The 20,672-nt window shown below is 43.3% G+C and overlaps 1 protein-coding gene and 1 long non-coding RNA gene across 5 annotated transcripts in view; both read right to left on the bottom strand.

Annotated features, from left to right (window-relative positions):
- Nucleotides 1-18,390, bottom strand: part of LHX2 (LIM homeobox 2) — a 33,517-nt gene extending 15,127 nt beyond the window's left edge. Inside the window, exons 1-3 of one of the 4 annotated variants that reach the window (XM_072936646.1) lie at nucleotides 17,606-18,390; nucleotides 3,563-3,768; nucleotides 2,554-2,936 (exon numbers count right to left, since the gene is read on the bottom strand). In XM_072936646.1, coding sequence (XP_072792747.1) covers nucleotides 2,554-2,936; nucleotides 3,563-3,762 — 583 coding nt within the window. In that variant the 5' untranslated portion in view covers nucleotides 3,763-3,768; nucleotides 17,606-18,390. Of the gene's footprint in view, nucleotides 1-2,553; nucleotides 2,937-3,562; nucleotides 3,769-6,529; nucleotides 7,552-17,605 lie in introns of those variants that run through there. The other 3 variants (XM_072936647.1, XM_030286856.4, XM_012578376.5) reach the window with 3 other exon arrangements.
- On the bottom strand, nucleotides 426-2,545 carry LOC140685221 (uncharacterized). Its single transcript, XR_012058517.1, has 2 exons — nucleotides 1,439-2,545; nucleotides 426-840 (listed from the first exon to the last, which is right to left on the bottom strand). It is a non-coding gene; the product is annotated as an uncharacterized lncRNA (long non-coding RNA).
- Nucleotides 18,391-20,672: the final 2,282 nt, after the last annotated feature.

Genomic DNA, 20,672 nt, shown 5'->3' with positions numbered 1-20,672 from the left:
AACACACTTAAAAAAAAAAAAAAAAAAAAAGGAAAGAAAAAAAAAAAGAAAGAGAAACGAAAGAAAAAGAAATCTTTTTGAAGTTTCAGCATCCTTCTAAGCTATTTTCCACTTGTCAGGCTCTATCCACATCTAAACCCATCACCCCCCTGCAAAAGGAGTCTCGTTTAAGTAGGAAAAAAAAAAAGTAATCTAATTCGTGTTGCAGATGAATATTTGCTCCAATTTACAAAATTATTTCAGTCTCGACTCTGCCAAGTTTATGGGTCCCTCTTTTCCCACCAGCTCTGGGTGTAGATTTATTTACACAAAGTATTCTACACAAATCACCAGGAACAGATCCCCTCAGAGGACAACGTTGTGCATTTCTATTGCATTTCTGAGAAGGAAATGACAAGTTCCACTAAAAATAAAAAGAGAAACTATTACATTTTTAGACAGTTTATCTTTTAAAGGCACAGTATCCAAGGCTTTGCAATAATTTACCCGTTTGTGGAATTTTACATCAACGAGAAACCCAGTCTGATTTCCAAGATCAATGGCACTTATTACCGCATAAATTAGTCGATTATAGGTCTAGTAAATAGTTAAGTAGATAAATAGCTTAAGCGAAGAAGCCAAAGGTTACTCAAAGAAGATCTCTATAAAGTTTCAGTTGCACGGGCTAACCAACGATTAAAAGTCGGACGGCAATTATTTTGTAAACGAATTTTTCAAATTGCAGTTAAAGGCGGTTTATTTAGGAAGTCAGGGAGCAGTGAGACTTTCTCAGGCTGTGCTCCCATCTAGGACAGATGCCGTTGATTCGGTTTACAGGTCCTTTGAATCTGAACATCTGCCCTGCACAGGGAGACAGCGGAAGGACAATTAAAAGCTAATCCCTCCGAAAAGGAGACTTTTTTAACGGGAAAAAAATGCATATTTGATGCATGTTTTAAAACTGAACTGTTATTCGCGAGAACACTACATCCACCTTTCATCAACTTACACCACTGGGACTACTACTGCTTTTTGCACTACTTCCAAATTATTCAGCAATTAGTTCAACCAATAATAGCTGGCAAATTTGTTCCCGAGGTGCGTTTGCCGGTTAGGGATGCGCCTTTTCTCCCTGCCGTTCTCAGCGCAAACCACCCCATTTCGTCGCTATTGTTACTCCCTTCAGGCGCAGATCTCCCGTTAGCCCCCGTTGCCGAGCTGCCTCCCCCGGCCCGAAGCCCGAGCTCCCCGCCACCCCTGCACTTCTCGGTGTTCGTCCCGCGCCTTCCTCCCCCCCGTTCCTCCTCCTCCTCCCCGCGCAGGCGGAGCGGCAGCCGCCCGGCGCAGCCCGCAGCTGTCGGGGCGCGCAGAGATGGGGCTCGAAACAAACCGCAGCAAATTTGGCCTTTACCGAACGCCCTCTCCGGGAAAGAAGAACATGTTAAAGGCAAATCTATACCCTACGGGACACGTCCGAGGCAGGTAGGCTGGGCGAACAGGCTGGGAGAAGCACAGAGGGCACCGAGGCACAGAAGGACGCAGGCAAACGAGTTCCGTGCCCAGGGTCTGGCGGGACGGCCCGAGCGCCCGGCTCGGAAAACGCCGGGCTGGGGGAAGCCCACCTCCGCCTCCAAGTCCTCGAATAAAACCAACATCTAAGAATTTTGTTTTGTCCAAGAGTTTCTTTTTCCTGTTGCATACAAGCAGCAGCGCAGGAAGCCGTTCTGGTGGCAGCTACACGGAGAAGTGGAGCGAGGGGCAGAGGGGAGCGGGGATGGGGGGGGAGGGTGGCAGGAGCTTGCGCGAATTCCTTTGCCTGTAAAATTACAATGCTGTGACGGTGGGGAGGTTAAACGAGGGAACCCGTCGGAAAGTTTGGTGCTGAATCCGGAGAGCCCCGGCTGCTGCCAGGTTCGCTGCCGCTCCTCCTGCTGCTGGGCTCGCTTCAGGGGCAGGGGCAGTGCGGCGGGGCAGCGATGGGCTGCGGAGGGCATGCTGCTTTCCCGACTCTTCTCCGAGCCACCTCTCATGAACAAAACTCCAGCGGAACTTGCCCCCGTGTGAGCAGGCTCTGTGCTGCCCGCAAACACCTGCTGCCCACGGCCCCTGGCCGGGCACAGCCAGCCCTGCACCCCTGTCTGCCCCCCACTCCAGCCCTTGGGAAACGGCCACTTCCTCTCTCTCTTTCCTTCCAAAGCTTTGGGGTGCGAGAGCTCAGGACAGGGCTGGACAAATTCACCCGTCAGCAGCTTTAGAGTGTAGCCACTAAAGAAAATTCACGGGCCTCTGAAGTGCTAACTAAAAATCTCTGGTTTCCAGATTTTATTTCAGGCTGCACTCCCCCTTCTTCCCCCCCTTAACCAGATGACCTTGCTTCAAAACATTTTATTTCCAGCTGAAGTGAAAAATGCTAACATATTAGCTTCTGTAATTGCAGTTTGACAGCACTTGATCTCAATAATTATGCTGCAGCTAAACTATTATTAACAGTTTAAGCTAAAATAAACGGAAATCCCCCTTTGGAAGTGAACAGAAACAGACCATTTGAGCTGTTCTGGGGGAAGGGTCTCTTACCTGCATTGTAGGCTGCTAGATCTGCTCCAGGCCCCGGGCTTTTTCTTTTCCTGGGTCTCCCCTTCTGGACAGTCCCCACGCCATTGTAATAAGGCAGTCCCAAAGTGTTGGCAGAGCCCGCTCCCAAAGCCGGGCCCTTCCCAGCGGCTACATCCGAGTGATTGAAATGCACCTGGTACTCCCCCTGGATGAGAGTCTCGAAATGGAGGCGGCAGTACACCAGATTGTCCTTCATGCCAAAGTGATCGCCAGTGGTCAGCATCTTGTTGCAAGTGGTGCAAGTGAAGCAATTTAAGTGATATACCAAATCCCTGGCCCTCATGACCATCTCGGAGGCAGAAATCCCCAGGTGACATCTCGCACATCTCTGCACCGAAAACCTCCTGCAAGACAGAAAGGCCAGAGGAGACCGTGAGAGGCGCATTCCCCCCCACCCCGTCCTTCGTCGATTCTGCCCGGAGGGCGGCAAAGGGCTGCGAGCCCCGGGGCGGCCACCTCGGCCGGGGCAGCGGCACAAAGTCGGGACTTTTGCGGAGGCCAGCCGGGCGGGCATCTCGGGACGGGAGCGCGGGGAGTCTCCGTCCGGTTTCCCAGCTCGCAGCGCAGCTCCCGCCCCGACAGCCCCAGCAGAAAAGGGCACCGACCCCCGGCCCGCGAACGTGCCCGCGCCCCCAGGCCGCAGGAGGCAGCGCCGGCGGGCGAGGAGCGGCCCCGCTGCGGGCCCCGGCCCCGGCCCAGCACAGAGACCGAGCAGGGCACGCTGGTGAAGGCCCCAGCAGCCAAAGCAGGCTGGGGGGAGGCTGTGCCCGGGCCGTGCCACCCTCTCGGCAACACGGGACTCATCCTCAGCACGAGTCTCCCTCCCCAGGGGGAGGTTTTGGGAGCTCACAGCCTGCCCCACGCGTGCCCACGGATCCCCTCCGCAGTCTCGTCAGGACGGGATGTGCCCAGCGGGGGGAGCGGCGGGCAGTGTCCCCGGCCCCGGCTGGCGGCCGAGGGCAGGCTGTACCTGTAATAGTCCTCCTTGCAGTAGATGCTGCCGTCCTTGCTGAAGCAGGTGAGCTCGGACTCCAGGTTGAGTTTACATTCACAGCACTTCAGGCAGCGCATGTGCCATTGTTTGTCCACAGCCAGGAGGTAATAACGGTCGGAGATTTTACCCCCGCAGCCGGCGCACAGGGCAGCCCTGTCACTGCTGATGGAAGGCATGGTCTGCTGGGGGAAAACAATTACAGACCGTTAGCGAGAGGGAGAAACTCTTGAGCACGGCTGGGCTCTCCCCTCCCCCTGCCCGGCCGGGGCCGAGCTGCTGCTCCCCTGGCAGAGGAGCGGGGGCTGCGAGCGGCCACCCCGAGCGGCCCCCGCCCCGGTCCCCAGGGTCCCGCCGCATCCCACCTTCCCGGGAGGAGGCGGGGAAGCGGGCGAGACAAACAGAAAACCACCCTGGCTTTAGAGGAGGCGTCCAGACCAGACCCAGAACTTTTCTTTTCCTGGTGGATTTTCCAGTCTCAAACCAAGAAAAGACGCTGTTCAATAACCAGGAGCAATAATAACAGGGTAGGGCGTAGGGCAAATCACAGAAAGTTCATTTTAAAATTAAGAATTATGGATATACTGAGAGTGTCTGCATAGTTAATGCTGTGTGAGTGCGTGTATGTGGAGCGTGTCTGTGTGTGTATTTTCTTAGCTATAAAATTCCGAATGAATTACGATCAAACCCCCAGTAGTCACAGGGCTGCAGACACAGCTCTCTGCAAGCTGGTTCCAAACAACACGGATCGCGATCTGCTGTGACCCAAAGCGCTAAAGGGATCAGTAAATAAAGCTGCGGAGGAGAGGAGCGTTACTAAATCCGAGGTGCAGAATGTTTCATCAGGAAAACGAAATAGTGGGAAACGTGTAGGAATGAGAGCGGGTTAAAACCAACAGAGCACATTAGATTATGCTGGGATAAACTTGGAAGCAATAAAACTAAATATAAGCCCTATATAATTTAATAGTTTAGTGTCAAATCGCAATCCAATCGAAACCCTCAAAAAAAACCCCAAATTCATACATATCCCGCCGACTTCTACCGAACGAGAAAGAGGGAGAAATATCGGAACCGTTTAAGCATGCTTATTTATTCCAGCAGGCACCTTAAAACAGCATTCTGAGAGGAGGCTCGGGTGGAGCAGCGTCTGGGGCAGACCTTGCAATATGCTGCTTTCCACTTCGGTCCCAACTCACTCTTACCCGCTTTGCACAAAGCCCACGGCAGATCTGTTCTTGTGCACGGGAACCCGAAACATTCCCTTACAGCTGCGCCCAACACGCAGTTTGTTTTGGTTCGGGGCGGGGGAGAAGTTGTTTGTTTGCTTTTACCTCCTCTAGAGCCTTAAATCCTCGCGCAAAGCAAAAGCAAAGACAGCTAATCGGAGGAAATCGAAAGGAACCGAGGCTGATTTTCCAGCACATGCCAAACCCATTGCTTTCATCCTGTGCTTGCGGGGATCACAAAATCCCATCTCTGTGAGCACTCCCGTTTGCACCGCATCATTCCCACTAGGAGAACTCCACACAAATAAAACCCTGGCACTCCACTGGTGTTAGTCACAGGAACCCACAGGTAGCTTGTTTCTTTAAGGCATTAACTGAACTCCGAGTAGGGATCGTTTTATAACCAAAGTAGTTTCTTGTAAATCCACTTTAAATGAAATAATGATTTTTTTCTACTTTGCTCTTCCAGTAACAAAAATATTCTGTTGTCTAGAAATGGTATTCAAGAATCCAGTATTCCAACACACTATTTGTTACATACACACGTGTATCCATATAGATTATACACAGTTATATTAAACTATCATGGCACAATATTTATTCCAGCGAAGACCATTGGATGTTGTTTAATTGTACGGAGAAATATTAACTTTTTAAAAGAAAACCAAAACCGTTTAGATTAGAAATCGCATCCCACCCTTCTAGTACAAAGGCCGTTTTCCAGGAGGTGTTTCAAGATTAAATAGTCTCACTGTCACCTTTAAGCAAATTTCACATAACATTACAAGAAAGAACACATACTGATGAAGTTTGAAAACCTGAGAACGGATCTTCCTTGCATACGCCTGTATCAGTTTACAGCATTTAACCAACGTGCGAGATAATTTCACTTCAGAATTGCAATTTCTTAACAAAAAAAAAAAAAACCAAAAACAAAAAAAAACCCAAACGTGTACATAAATTGTTAAATCACTTAAGACACTTGGAAAATTTCTTCCAATTAGCCAGCTTAAGACTAGTTAGATGCATATTTTTATTATCTAAGTGTATTAATATACAGGGTCTACGCATCAGCAGACAAGATGAAATGTGGTAAAGTTATAAAAATTCCGATCCATCCGTCTCCCTAAAACATATCTTCTAGTTCTGTTTGCCATGTTTACAAACCCACATATTAAAAATTATTTTTAAAAACCCATAACTTAAAGATACTCGTGTTTAGTTTTTTTCTTCTTAAATAAATGCTATAAAGACTATCTCATGAAGGCATCCTACCTGAAAAATAACAAGGAATTGGATTCTTTGGTGTTTGTGTTCCCATTCTGCAGACAAAAAATTTGCTGTGCCAAAATGTTATTGGTATAAAACCACACTTTGCCTCTTCCTAAAAACTTTGGAAGGCCGGACAGGCTGGGGGAAGGGAAGGAGTTCTTGGACGCTACCAAAAGGCTGGTCTATCTGTTTTCTCACAAGAGCAGTACCGTTCATTTCACCCAAGCGTTACTATTACTATGCATATTATTAATAATTAACAATTTCATGCCTATCCCCATGGTTTAATTTAATCTTTTGGGGTGCCTTTATGCTTATTTTTCTTCTGATTTCGTATTTTGCATACGCTTCCCCCCGATCTGTTATTTTAGGGGAAAAGCTCTATCTGTGAGGGGTTTGGTATATTTAGGGGGGTGCATGACTCTCCCATTCCTTCGGCTCCTACCGTTTCCGTCTCTCCCCTGTCTATAGCCGAGCTGATGGCCGGTGCTTCGCTTTTGGTTCTCCGATCCATCTCGTCGATGACCCCGTGCATCTCCGATCCGGAAAGACTGTGGAAAAGCATCGCTGAGGAAGCAGAGGAGGAGGGCCCGAGTTGCTGTTGCTGCTGACAGTTGTCGGGGTCCCTGCAGGAGCCCAGAACTTGCATTAACCGGAGCCCTCCCCCATGCATCTAGCACGGCCGCCCCGTCTCTCCTCGGGCACCGGGTTTTTCCCCCGGCAGAGCTCTCCGGAGCGCGGCGCAGGCACTGATCCGAGATTTCAAGGGATGGGGTGCAGAAAAGGCGGGCGAAGGGGATGAGGGAGAGGGGATAACTGGTGGTGTAAGCTTCGGGGCTTGGATCTAGTCTGTTGCGCGGCCCCAGCACATCTCTCTAGGAGGCTTCTTCAGTGCAGGGCTCATTGCCCCAGGTGCAGTCCCAGGCTTTATGCTCTGGCCCAGCTGGCAGAAGGCTCGGCACGCTTACGGTTGGGAGGGATTAATAAATAGTAGAAATAATAAAAAAAAAATTAAACCATCTTCTGTGAGAAATAAATAAGTATTAGGAAAAAAAATTACGACAAGCCCCTTACATCGTACTGTGCGAAATTTAGAGCAGGAAAGCAAGGGAGAGGGAGGCTGCAGCAGGCGGAGAGCAGGCTGGTGCTGCAGGCAGGCTGGGGCGGATGCCCACCGTACGCACTCACAGTCCAGAGGGCTGGCAGCGGCGGCAGCTCAGGGGCAAAGTTTGCTCCTTCCCCCGCTCCTCCCCCAGCCCGCTGGAGCTCATTGGGAAAAGAAAAAGCCAAGGGGAAGGAGGAAGAGTTGGACGGGCACCAGATGGGACGGGCACTCGCGGCCCCCCTCTGTCCTTAAAGCGGCGCGGCCCGCGGGGCCCGGGGCGGGAGCGCAGCCGCAGCCGGAGCCGCCGCGGAGCTGCGAGCGGCGCGTCTGCAGCGCGGGGACCGCGCGGGGCTCCGCGCCTTTTCTACAGCCCCTCTGACATCATGTCCTGCCCCGCCGCCATTGGCTGCGCCGCGCCGGGCCGCCGGCATGTGCTCGGGGCCGGGCGGTGTCCCCGCGCTGTCCCCGCGCTGGCCCCGCGCCGGCCCGGCCGCCCCGGGCATCGCCGGCGCTGCCGCGTCCCGCTCGCTCCGCCGCCCCGGCAGCGCCCGGCCCCGCGCGCAGCTCGGCGGTTGTCGCCCGGTGACCGTCGGCACAAGAGGCTGTGGGGCACAACTCCTCCTGCGCGCGAGAAGGAGGCGTCCAAGAGTTTCTTGCACGATACCCCAAACGTTCATGACCAGTTGAACGCACCCAATAAGTCTCGTTATGAAAAATATTCACTGTTGGAATATAATAACTTGAGCCACTCCAGTTTGTGGAGCCTTCCACAAACCAAGGCCTCTTGCATCTCTCGTTTCCAAGTAGACTGTAAGAAAACCAGGCCAGGAAGGTCTCTGAACTTGAGGAAAAGCTTCAGAAACTCTCCAGGAAAAACAAAGAATGCACAGGGAGACTGTTCATGATACCTAAATATTTATCCAGGAGGTGGATAGTAAGGAAGGACTAATTAGTATTAAAGATGTCAAATATCGCACTTCTAATTATGTTAGCAAAGGTAGCACAACGGAAGGCAAATCTGAATGCACATCTGAGATCATGAGACTCGCTGCCTCATCCGTGACTATGAATTATTACATCATTCTGCTCATTCCCATCAGGTGTTGTTTTCTGACAGGGTGATTTGCCTCTTACAGGTGTAGTGCAGTTAAGATTCTCCTTGCTAAAACTGGAATTCTTCTGTTTATAGCCCAATTTTGCTGGGTTTATACATTCCATTCTTACAATAACTGATGCCTCTTTTCATCTTTCTGTTGGGATTGCTCTGAGTAGTTAAAGTCATTTGCATGTCACAGAGGAGAACAAAGTGTCTCTTGTAGAAATGCATATGAAATAGCCACAAGACCCCTCAAGAAACCATACAGAATGCAAGCTAATTTGGCATCTGTGGGAACTATCCAAAGTCTGTCCTAAAATCAAACCTTGGAAACAATGGAAATTCATATTTGAATTCAGACTAGAATCCTGCAGCACCATTAGTGGCTCTGTATGGTATTTATCTTGATAAAATCATCTTTCCCTTCCTCCGTACAGTTGCGAGAGGTTTTCAAGCCCCGTCTGTGCTGGGAGCTTTGCCTCCAGGAGCAGCTGTGGATGATTGCTCACCGGACACCACGAACCCTGTGGTGGGACAGCACTGGCTCACCTTTGCTCAAGCAGTGCTGGGATATCCTGCTCACAGCTGCGTACCGTGCTATCCTCAGACGGTCTAATACCAGATTAATTCCCTATCGCCGAATTGATTATGTACTTTTTGCAGCCAAGAAAGGTCATGGATTTGTACACTCTGACATTGCTAATTATCAAAAAGATTTTAGGAATTTAACAGAATTAAAGTACAGTATTTTATGTTACAGAATTGCCTCAGTGGATGGAACCAATAACACCAAGAGCGCGCTGAAAAAGTATGGCACGGCCTCCAGTTCACAGGGTATCTCTGATTATCTTTTAATGGATATACAAACACAAGAAGACATCCAACCCTTGCTACCAAAACACAAGGAGAGAAACAGAATGTAAACATAAAGCTGCTAATGTACACACTGACACATGAATGGCATTTACATTGTTCAGAATAAAATCAAGGATACTTTCAAATAATGAGCCACAGAAAAATTGCTGGAGCAAAATCGTCTTCAGAATGAAATGCAGGCTCATTTGAAATGAGAGTTTTTTCATTAAGAAATTGTGCAGCTAATAATAAAGTCTTTTAACCTGTATTTTGTTATAGGTGACAGGTGAACAAATCACAGGTCTTGAGTTTCTCTACCCTGCCTCTCTTGGTAACGTCATCTCCAGTACCATCTGCTACCTACCAGACAAACAGACCAACCACATAATGAGGTACCAGCTTCCACCCAGCTACCGTGACTAAATCAGAACAAAAGATTCAACGCCTCCTTCAACAAAGGAACACAAGTCTAAGCTGTCTTTGCTAATTGCTGGGTTTCAGGTTGTCTGTTACAGATTTTAAGTGAGCCACAAACTTCTATCAAATACTTATAGCTGTTGGATAAAGATACTAAGAATAAAAGATAAATGGAAGCAAAAGGTAAGAGAGAAGAGAAGAAAGCTTGGAAAATAAGCAACTACTTATGGTAATTTAAAGACTGCACAATAATATAAACATGAAAGACCAGGGGGCAGAGTGATTGATATCTCATATGTTTTCGATGCCCCTACGGTTATTAGACTGCAATATATGGGAACATACAATAAACTATGAATTAAAATGTAATTGTAGCTTCGGGCATCTTCTTCATTGTCTGCTGCGGTGTTATGTCTTCATGCACCGTGATTGACAAGGTGTAATTAATCATCTTACTCAGTTGTAAATATGGGCACCCTTCACAGTAGGCATCAGGAAGTGTGTACCAGCAAAGGAAGCAATAGTTGACGCTGAGATACCATTAAATCAAAATCAGAATGCGTATATGTTCAGAAATGTGTGTTTGGTGTGATGCTGCTATCGTTTATTTCTCAAATACTGTACCAACAGATTTACTTTATTTGCAAGTTAACTACAACATTAACTGGTTTTATATATTTTGTCTCTTCTTCATTTTTATAGCAATGATGTTGTTCTCCTAAAATGTGAGCCAGTTTGCTTCCTGTCAGCAAGTGGAGCTCAGCTCTTCCTCTCCCCAAGTTTCTGCAGACAGACCAGCAGCTCCATGGTCTCACTTGAAATGGTTCAGGCAAATTATTACTTCATTCATGGATCACCTTCTGCACTTCTTATATACTGAGTCAGATACTTTGGGTCATTTTAAAGTGAAAGAGAGTAATGAAATTATCCTAACAAGGAACACCGTTCCATTTAAAAATAGCACATCTCTTGCCACCAATGCTGTCCCCAAATTGTAAATGAATGTCTTTTAAAAGATTTTTTTCAGTATTCCAGGGAAGGAAACATGTTATATCTGTTTATTTTTGTAAACAATTGCTATCCTTATCTAGTTAGTACAGAAATGGTGTCTGAGTCATGGGAAATTAAGTGGTTTGTCTCAGGAAAATTTGGTGGTATGCACGTTTTTGATGCACGTAGAGCTGCTGAATGAATAATTGGCCCCTATTTAATGTCCTCTGCTTTAAAGCTGTCTAGTATATTTGCTGTTTAAAAAAATGTCTTTCAAAGCTGTTAAATATGTAACAAAAAGAGGTTGCTCTCCCCATTCTGACATGAACAAAGCCATACAGTGAGCTGCCCGAGGTACTTCCAGCATGGGATTAATTACAAACACAATCATAAATGGAAATTTTCAAAGTTTTCAGATTCTTTCTCTTTGCAATACCAGCTGATGAGTGTTTGATAAAAACATGCAGTGAAAATATCAGTTCAGGAATTAGCTACTAAATATTAAGCCAAGCATCTTTCAGAGAGTATGGGATCTGTTGGATCTATAATTCCACCATTTACCCCTGATGGAGTGAGATCTCTGTCTGTCTTCAGAAGCAAACCGAGCTTAAAACAGGAGTGCACTCTCAAGAAGATGATCGACTAAGAATGTGTTTTATTTTGATTTGAAAAACCGTCAATCACAGATAAAAAAGACCAAATACTATTATTATATATACTAGCTAACTGTATTTGTCTGGTAAACCAGGCATATGCAGGAAAGACAAACAATACAGTTTAAAAGGAAAATATTTCGAAGATTTTGCCCAGATGCTGTGATGAAATTGTTGTTCCCTGGTACAAGCAATTGGTTTCAGAGGAAGATACAAGCACGTATCTATAGAAGTGAGAGAGAAATAAGATGTCCAATGTCTCACATATTTCAGTTTATATAGCCACAGCTATTTAAACAATTCCAAAACTGCCTCTACGGGTGTCAAAGAGGGAGGGAAATCTTCAACCACATGATCTTCTCTCCAGAGTCCTGTTAAATCCACTGAACTTAAAACAGAACAAGAAGTGTGAAATATGGGTTTGAACATGTTATGTCAGAAATGTAAAGGTTGGAAGCCTTTTTAGTAACCGATATTAATATTGTATTAAATGATATGAAAAGGTAGGTGTTGGAGAGAAGGGATGGGCTCATGTGCAATTTTGTCAAGGTTTTTATCTGTGATTATGATTCCAGATGTATCTATTCCCTGAGGACAAAAATGAAGTAAAGTTGGCATGTGACATGTGTTTTAAGGTGTTTGGCACAGTTTCCCAAAGTGATGACAAAATGTTCATTTTTATTACAGTGAATTGGTAAAGAAAACACGATTCTGAAGGTCACTAGCTGTATATTTACCACAGCTTTGGAGATTTATTTTGGGGACTGTACGTTTCTGGTGATGTGCTTAGATCTGATTGCCTGACAAGCATCTACCATAACAAATAATGCAAATAGAATAACTTTTACAAAATATGAAGTGGTAATTACTATAAATTGAGTAAATTCATGCACAGAACACGGCAAAGATCGCAAAAATGTCTCTTTTTTGCATCTAGTAGTGTAGCTGCTTCTTACTAGTTTTTTTTTAATCTGTTTACTGCACACTAATCTTATTGCTCTACAGTTAGAGCTCAAATAATTGTAGCAAGGTCCTTTTTTAATGTAAATGGCCAGATTTTTATAACTTGAAGGAAGCGGGGAAGGTTTTCCTTCGGGTGAGCCTGCTTTGCCCAGCCGCAGGAGGCGGTGGGACGGGCTCCCGCGGCTGCCCTGCAGCCCGGTGCGCAGCAGCCCCGCAGCCCCGCTGGCAGCGGGCACGGGCGGCAGGGCAGGCGGGCACCGCCTCAGAACCTTCCACAGGGCAGCAGCCGCCAGTCCCGGGCTGGAGCCTGCCCAGTGCGTGCACCGGGCACCCGGTAACACAACAAAAACAGGGCTTGGGGAGAAAAGACTCCAACAGCATTGCCTCCATTGAATATTCAGAGCCTAAGAATATTATTAATTCCATACTTTGTCAGTAAACTTCCCCAGCTCTGGATCCATCTGCAAATATTCAGGGTGATGTGCTCAATACATTCCTTTCTGTTCTACAACCACATTTCTTTGTGAATTTAACCACATCAGAAAGCACTTCAGATTTCTAACACAAATATGCAATGCATTTAATGTAAGGAAGCTTCCTTTATTGGAGGTGATTTGGAACGTTTTGTATTTTATAGGTATATTTAAGAGGTTAGCAGTAGGGGGGAATCATCTGTGGAAAATCTGTCTACAGCTGAAATTCTTAGATGCAGAAGTGTTGCTGAAATGCCTAATACATTTACATTCTTTTGTTAAGTAGCTTACAGGACTATCCTCTTAGCTACCAGATACCCAGATCCCCCCCTTTTTTTTTTTTTTTTTTTTTTTTTTTTTTTTTTTAAAGTCAAATAACATTTCTCCTGTTTCTTCTTATTTGTTATTTTTAGGAGTATGTACTTGGTTTGGGGGTTTGTGTGTTATTAAAAGATTTTAATTTTTGATTGCTTTTTTACTTTTTTAATCTACAATTTTGTTGTTCTTTTAATAATCTTCTGTAACTTTATTTTATCTTTAGGGCATACAAAGAAGCCTCTCATTGGCTAGTACATTACTGATAATGATTTACAAGTTTTCCCAGATTAATTTTCCATGGGGTAATTTTTTCCCCAATATAACCTAGCTCAAATAAAAAAAAAAAAAAAAAAAAAAAAAAGCCAAAGGTTAAGGCATTTTATAATACAATTTGGAAATTAAGTTTTGAAGTTGTCATGTTTGTATTCTGAATTTAGAATCTATTTCTACTTCAGTATCAGAAAAACAATGTGTAGAGTTTAAAAAGTAGCAGTCTGGTCTCTCCAGATATTGAAATGTGCCTGCCTAATGAAGGCAGAATACTTGCTCACTAGATTTATTTTAAAGCAGTGCTTTTAGATAGTCATAAATTAAAATGGCAGTTTTCAACTGGATACTTATTACTATTTTATTTGATATTTGCAAGATACCTGACCATTTAATATTTATCCTTTATTTCTCTGAGCTGATCTAATTGCACCTCTCTATTTTGCATTTATTTCTCTTTGCAAACACTACATTATTCACTCTCTCCTGTGCTTATTAAACAGTGCCACCTGCACCAAATGAAACAAAGCTTCTCCATCAATCTATCCCAGCTAAAGAACCCTGACTATATATTATAATTAATTGAAGCTCAATTGAACACTTGAGTCTGAACTAGATACTGTAACCTGAAAAAACATTAAAAAATTAGGATGTACTTTAAAGAAATCTTTTAAATGAAAATGTTCACTCAAAACTGAGAACCTAACCTTGCACCAAGCACTCTTCATCAGCTCTGCACAGTACCTCAAGTAGCAATTAGCAGGTCCTTTAATTAATTAACTATTCCCTGTACATCACAGGGATTTTTGTGGCACTAACGTCATCCTTCATAAGTGAATACCAAATCCAGTCAATATTTTGTCACTCCAAACCCTTCTCTGGACTACCTGAATGCCACCGCCTGGCTCTGCAGAACCCTTCGGAGCCCAGGAGCAGGTACGGCCAGAGCGAACTTTGTGCTGCAGTGGGGCGCGGGGACACACGCAGCTGACACGGACGGGGACTCTCGGGGCATCTCTGGGCAAATATTGGCAGCAAGAAGAAGTTAGAAAGGTGCAAATTGAAACAGTGGCAGTGAAATCTTATAAATGGACTGGAGCAAGATGATTTCTTGCAAAGCTGAATGTAGTGGGAACTTTGGGAGTGCTGGAGCTCTGCTGCTGTGCTGCCCTCGCTCCCACTCCCGCTCCCAGACAAGAGCACATTAATTAAGTGGCAGGGCAGACACGAGAAGGTGAGAGGGCATTTCCCACCAATCCGGGACATTTTGCCCATTTTATACTTTGCAAACTTTTTATAAAAGCGTGGCTGATTCTTTTCAATGCAATTCTCATTTCGGAAATATTAAGTAATTTTAAGGGAATTACCACCTGAAAATGAGGCATAAAATACGTATTGCTGGTTTTAAGATTTCCAAAGATGCAGTATGTAAATTTGTTTATATAAATATGTATAAGATATATCACAGTATGAGGCTGTGTGTGTGTGAATGAACATATGTGTGTGTAACCATCTATCTATTTGCAGATTCAGACACAGACATATGTTATAATTACTTAGAGGCAAATATCTGCAGAAATAATTCTTTGTGTTCAGTAGTTTTCTTTAGTGTGCAGTAAGTTTTCTTCAGAGATTTCTGTGTTCAGGAAAGATCTTATGAATTTATGTAATGTATAGTATTATGAAATCAAATAAAGTATGCCTTGTATGATTCTGCAAGAATTATACATTAGCATTTTCTTTCAACATGTGTAATATTTTGAATTATGCAACCAACTTAATAGATATTTTAAAAATAAACAATACATATGATGAACTTGTAGAAATATATACTGTAGAAATCTCAAGGAAGAAGAATTATTATTCAAATATTTTGAGATGTTCACCAAATGGCATTATAATTAAAAAACCCACCACATCTAATTTGAACTCTTCATGAAGAGTAATATGTATTAAATTACTAAAAGATAGTAAAAGATAGTAACTTACTGATCCCAGTAAGATTTGGTATTTTCTAAGAGTAACAGAAATTTCCATTTTCACTTTATGGATTCTCCTACATCACTGTTATTGCAACTTCAGTTAAAAAATTTTTGGCATGAGCAAAATGTAAAGTAAAATGTAAAGGTCAAGTGATAAGCTATGATTGTATCTCTGTTTTTGCTGTGTAAATCTGCTCTTATCAATAATTCACTATTCATGTTCTACAAAGGCTCTGTCCTTACATTTTTAATTAGCAGTTAAAATTTCACAAAAATAATTTAAAAAAGGGAAATACTCCGTGCTTGGAGTCTTTATGTCATCATTTACTACACATTTTTTCCAATAGATTTGGCAAATGAATACTCTGTTTTGATACATCAATCTCAAACAAAGGTAGACTCTGATGCAATTTTTCACTGTTCATTTCCCTGAACCTTTTGGGATATAAAGAATCATGAACAAATACTTAACAGCCTGATCAATAGCCATTGACCATTTGGAGCCCCTCGCACCCTAACAAGCACAGCTTGATCATGTATATTTGATCATGTAAAATTTCAAAGCACCTTGATACAGCAGAGCAAGGATTTCTATGGCATCTCTGTGTTATTTCCTAAAGCACTATTTCCCATGATTTAGCTTTACCATTAATGGAAACTTATGGCACATCTATTTGATGAAGCTCAAGAACATGAATTTCAGTGTTATATATCCACAGTATTTCATATGAATGGCAAATATAAAACACTATCCTAACATTTTAGGATAGGGAACTCTGGATGTGCCTATGGATTCAATGGACCCCAGAGTGCAAATCTAAAAAGCCCTATCGTTATAAATCTTGCATTCCTGTTAAGTGCTGGCATGCACATTACACTGAGGTGTGTTAAGTTTATTTTAGTGGAAAAATTGCAGCAAAAATATTTCCCTTGATATCCTTTTAAATATAGGTTCACATATGTATAAGAAAAAAAATATTCACATTCGCAGCTGTGTTAGCCCTCAGCCTTATTAATATCATGGAAGGAGATAAAGGTCTAAGCAAAAAATATTTACAGTAAAAAAAATTCTTTGCAGAACTTTATTATTGTTCATAATTCCACATCCAGTGTTTTTCACACAGGAATTTTTAGTTTATCATTAAAATATAACACTGATGCTACATTTGTATAGCTGCCTTTTCTGCTTATAATCATAATGTTTATTCTAACTTTCTGGGCTTATTATTTTAGACAGATATCAGTTTAATTAGCTTAAGCTGTCATACTCTAATAAATACAGACGGGTTGCCTGGTTCGGGAGGAGGAAGGTGGCTGCAGATTTCAGAAGCAAAGACAGTTAATGCCTTGTACATTATCATGTAAACAGCAAAAGGACAAAAATAATTACCTGATAAACTTTCCATTTCTGACTCTCCCCTATATGCTTTCTGACCAATTTTTCTATAGAAAATCCATTCAAATTAGGCAAGTCCTCTAAATATCTGCAGCATCTGCTGGTTCAGACACCTTCCTTTATGCAGAGTACCATTTTCATATGATAATACATGTAATATGATATAGAATGACAGAATGCATGACAGTTGCCCATAATACATAGAAAGTCACTCAAAGGACAGAAGCGACATTTGGATAATTAGCATCCATTGGGCAGTCAATCATGCGAATAGAAAAAACTGAACAAAACCCACAATGGAGTTAGAAAACAAAAGGGACCCTAGCCAGTCTCAGGATTAACTGCTCTAAAGCGATCTAAATGCTTTTGTATCTAAAGAACTGAGGCTCCCAGGGCTGCCCTGTTCCCCTCTAGATACCCAGGGAACTAATTGTGGCGATCAAAGTTAAAGCATTCTCTCTTCTTTATAGACTGCTAAATACACAGAAAAATTATTTCTCCATTCGTGTTCATTAAACTATTTTAAAGTTAAAAAACTGATGCCACGTTCTTTTGCCAAGTGAAATGAGCTAGAGTATTGAGATTGTCCTGCTTTTATGAGAACACAACAGACCTTTTAATTTAAACTCTGCCTTTGTTTGATTAATATTATTTTGCTGTTGTCCAGTCTCCTATCTCTTTCTTTATGGATAATGAAGGCAATTGTCATTAGAAACTCCTGTGTGAGAAAAACCTGAACACAGGAATAGGACTAATAATAATAATAATACAAAGCCCATTAACAAAATTAAGCAGGAAAGGTTACACAATTTCTTAGTAGCTTCCACTTCATAAAATAAATAAAATATTTTGTCACTCAATATATGCAGCTCAAAATATTTCCTTTCCCCAGATTAGGTGGAAGATAAGGGCAGCCTCCTTTAAAGCTCCATCTAACAGAAGAGAAAGAGAAAGAGAAGAGATACAGAGAGAGCCCCAGGATGTGGAAAGTCATGAAAATACCTACCCTGGAGACAGTATTCCCATAGGATCCTTTTCATACAAATTCCAACTTGCCTAATGCCCTTAATGAATGAAATAAAAAGAGAATTCAGAAAGGCCCATGCTGATGGCTCCTGCTGGAAAGTGTGTGGTTTAAGGCATAGCTGCAGCAGTTCTGGGAGGGAATCAGCTCCGGTCCCCATCAGCCAAGCAGACAGGAATCACTGGGGCGAAATCTTCCCCCTCGCACATTTGCAATTGACTTGAAATAACATCACGACACCTTTGGATAATTGACGCCTTCTTACCTTTCGTTGTCTTTGTAATTAATATTTGTAGATCTAGAGGTTTCTGCCAGCCACAGATAACAGGAAGGTGGAAGGGGTGGGGAGACAGAGTGTGTGTGCGCGTGAGTGTGTGAGTGTGTGCGAGAGAGACAGAGGCAGAGGGAAGGAGAGAGGCAGACAGAGGCTTTGGTTGTGTCTCTGCTTGGGGAATGGAGTGCCTGTGTATTTGTGTGGATGTGGACTGGGGGCTTTGCAAACCTCTGGAGTTCTAAAGGCAAGACAGAAAGTGAGAAGTAGGATGAGCTGGATGTCCCCTGTCAATCCTTACAGAGTTTCAGCAGCTGTACCTTAACCCTTGTGCTGTGTGTAGCCCCAGCTGCAGCCCCCTTGCCCAGCTGCTGTGCCAGCCTCCCAGCGAGGAGAAGGGAGAGGGGACAGCAGAGGTAAGGAGGCAGAGAGAGATTGAGATCAGAAGGGCTTTTCGCCCAGTCAAATGGGCCTCTGGTGACAAATCAATCACGGCCCTTTCAAACCAATGGTGCTGCCAGTCTCCAGCTCACCAAGCCCTCCCAGCCTCCCCCGGCTCCTCGGGCTCTCCTACATGACACTCAGCTGATGACGGGGGCTCCAGTCAGAGCAGGGCTGCTTTTTAGGTTGATTTGGTCATTAGCATCATTTCTTCTCTATCTCCCCCTCTTGTTCTGTCTTTACCTACCCTCTATTTATTTATTAAATATTGAAAACTAATATTAGAAGAGGGATTGAGATAACCAGAAACATTTGCAAATAAGTTTGTATACTGCCTTGCTAATAGTATCCAGATTTAGCTTTTTATTTGATTTTGTACTCTTAGGAAGAGCCACCTATTTTAATGTAATGAGTTGATCTGATCAGTATAATCAGGGACAAAGAAAGGAGGCCTTACAAGATGCTCACTTCACCTCCTCCTCCCCTTTATTTATTTTACACCAATAAAAACTGGCTTCGGTGATTTTTCCTGCTACACCCTTAGGAGAGGAATTATTTTTCAATTTTCTTTTTTTGCAGACATTTGTTAAAATATGATATTAGGTCCCTTTTAAAGCTATGAGGAAGTTCCTTATCTGAAAAAAAATTTGCATTGCCACTGAAATTCTTGTATTTCAAGGAGTGTACACTAATAAAGCTCTAAATGAGGTAGGAAAAATCCCTCAAAAATTGCTACTAAATCCTAATAAGTACTTCTTTCAATGCTGACTTTCTTCTGAATATCTGAAAAAGTGTTAAATAGAGTTTTAAAGTAATAGAAGAAGAGGGCTTAAAAGTTTAGGAAGAACAAAGTACTCTTTTACAGATTGTGTGATCGTAGGAATTGCATTCTCTGTTTCCTCCTCTCTTCTCTCTTTGCCACGCCCCTCCCCCCAATTCCTAATACATAGGGGAAAAAAAATCAAAACAAGGTCTTAACAGAGTATATCTTGCTCTGTTCAAGTCTTCTTTAACTTTAATCCCTGGAATAAAATCCTCCTACACCCCCCCAAAAAAGAATATTGCATGTTAAGGAAAAGGGAGCAGTCCCTTCTCATCCTCATGTCCAGTACCAGCCTCTTGGGCTGCAGCCAGGGATGGCAGTGCATGTCTCAGCTCACAAATGTACATGCTGCTCTCTGAGAGCAACTGGCCAGTGTGGAGTGGGGTGGGAAAGAGGGATGATGGAAATGTGCAGAATGGAGCCCAGCTCTTCCAGGCTCTGCAAAGTGAGCCTGGGCCAGACACAGTGGCATCAAGAAATAGCACAATATACTCAAAAATGTCTCCCCTGTCTCCTTTCTGCCATGAGTGAACTGTGTGAAACTGAAGTGCATTGCAGACTGCAGTGTGGGGTGCTGAACAGCCTCTAGCTGGAGAGTGCTTCAGTCTTTATCTTCAAAGCTGTCCTGTCAAATACAAGGTCTTTTAAACATCAGAGGGATAAAGTTTCTGATTCTGAAGAGTTCGTTTTCCTCTTGGTTTTCCTCAATCAGAAGTTAAGCCCATGCGACCCCCACAGTAAGCTGGCTCTGCGATTGCTGCCCTGCTACTTGCCCCATGAGTTGGGGATGCTTGGATAGAGCAATCTTGGTTTGCTCACTGTTTGTTGAGTTCAGTTTTCTTCATGTTAGTTCTTTCTTCCATCTTACGTGTCTTCAGGCTGTTGCTGTGTGGCAGTGAATTGAATCTTACGAACTTTAAAGAAAATTGTGGCTGGGACCTGGAGAATATTAATCTGTTGCAGAAAATGCTGAAGTCTGAACATGTGAGAATTGAACTAATGAGTTTTCCCCTCATTTCAATCCCTCAGTCTCTTTTTTTACCATACCTTAATTGCAGTGTTTTCTGACAAAATAATCCTAGCTCCTAAAAAAATTTAAACGTGCATCTTCATTTCATTGCTTGTACATCCTTCTACCAATATAATAAAAGAAATCAAGATGATTTACAAAATAATGTGCCTTTCTGTCATCTTACTGTCAATACATTAGTACTACACCGAAATCTAGTTGATTTCCAAAATGAAAATTCATTACATTTCTGGAAACTTGAACAATCAGCTCCGTGCATTTTAATTAGATTGCCTGTTTTTTCATTTATTACTAATACAGTCCTCTTAACTATGATTTATTTGTTAAACAAAGTGCCATAATCCGTCACTTATTCATCTTAATTTCAGCAAAATTAAAGTAGTCGCTGTTATATTACACCTAATTGCACTTGCAATGAAAAGAACGGAGATGTTAATCAAAATAAATTGAAGATAAACAATAAAATCATTAAATCTTTGCTGCA

The sequence above is a fragment of the Taeniopygia guttata genome, chromosome 17 (genome assembly GCF_048771995.1).
Source record: "Taeniopygia guttata chromosome 17, bTaeGut7.mat, whole genome shotgun sequence".
In the NCBI taxonomy this organism is placed as follows: Eukaryota; Metazoa; Chordata; class Aves; order Passeriformes; family Estrildidae; genus Taeniopygia; species Taeniopygia guttata.
The sequence above is the reverse complement of the archived record's forward strand: the minus strand, read 5'-3'. Positions and strand labels throughout refer to the sequence as shown.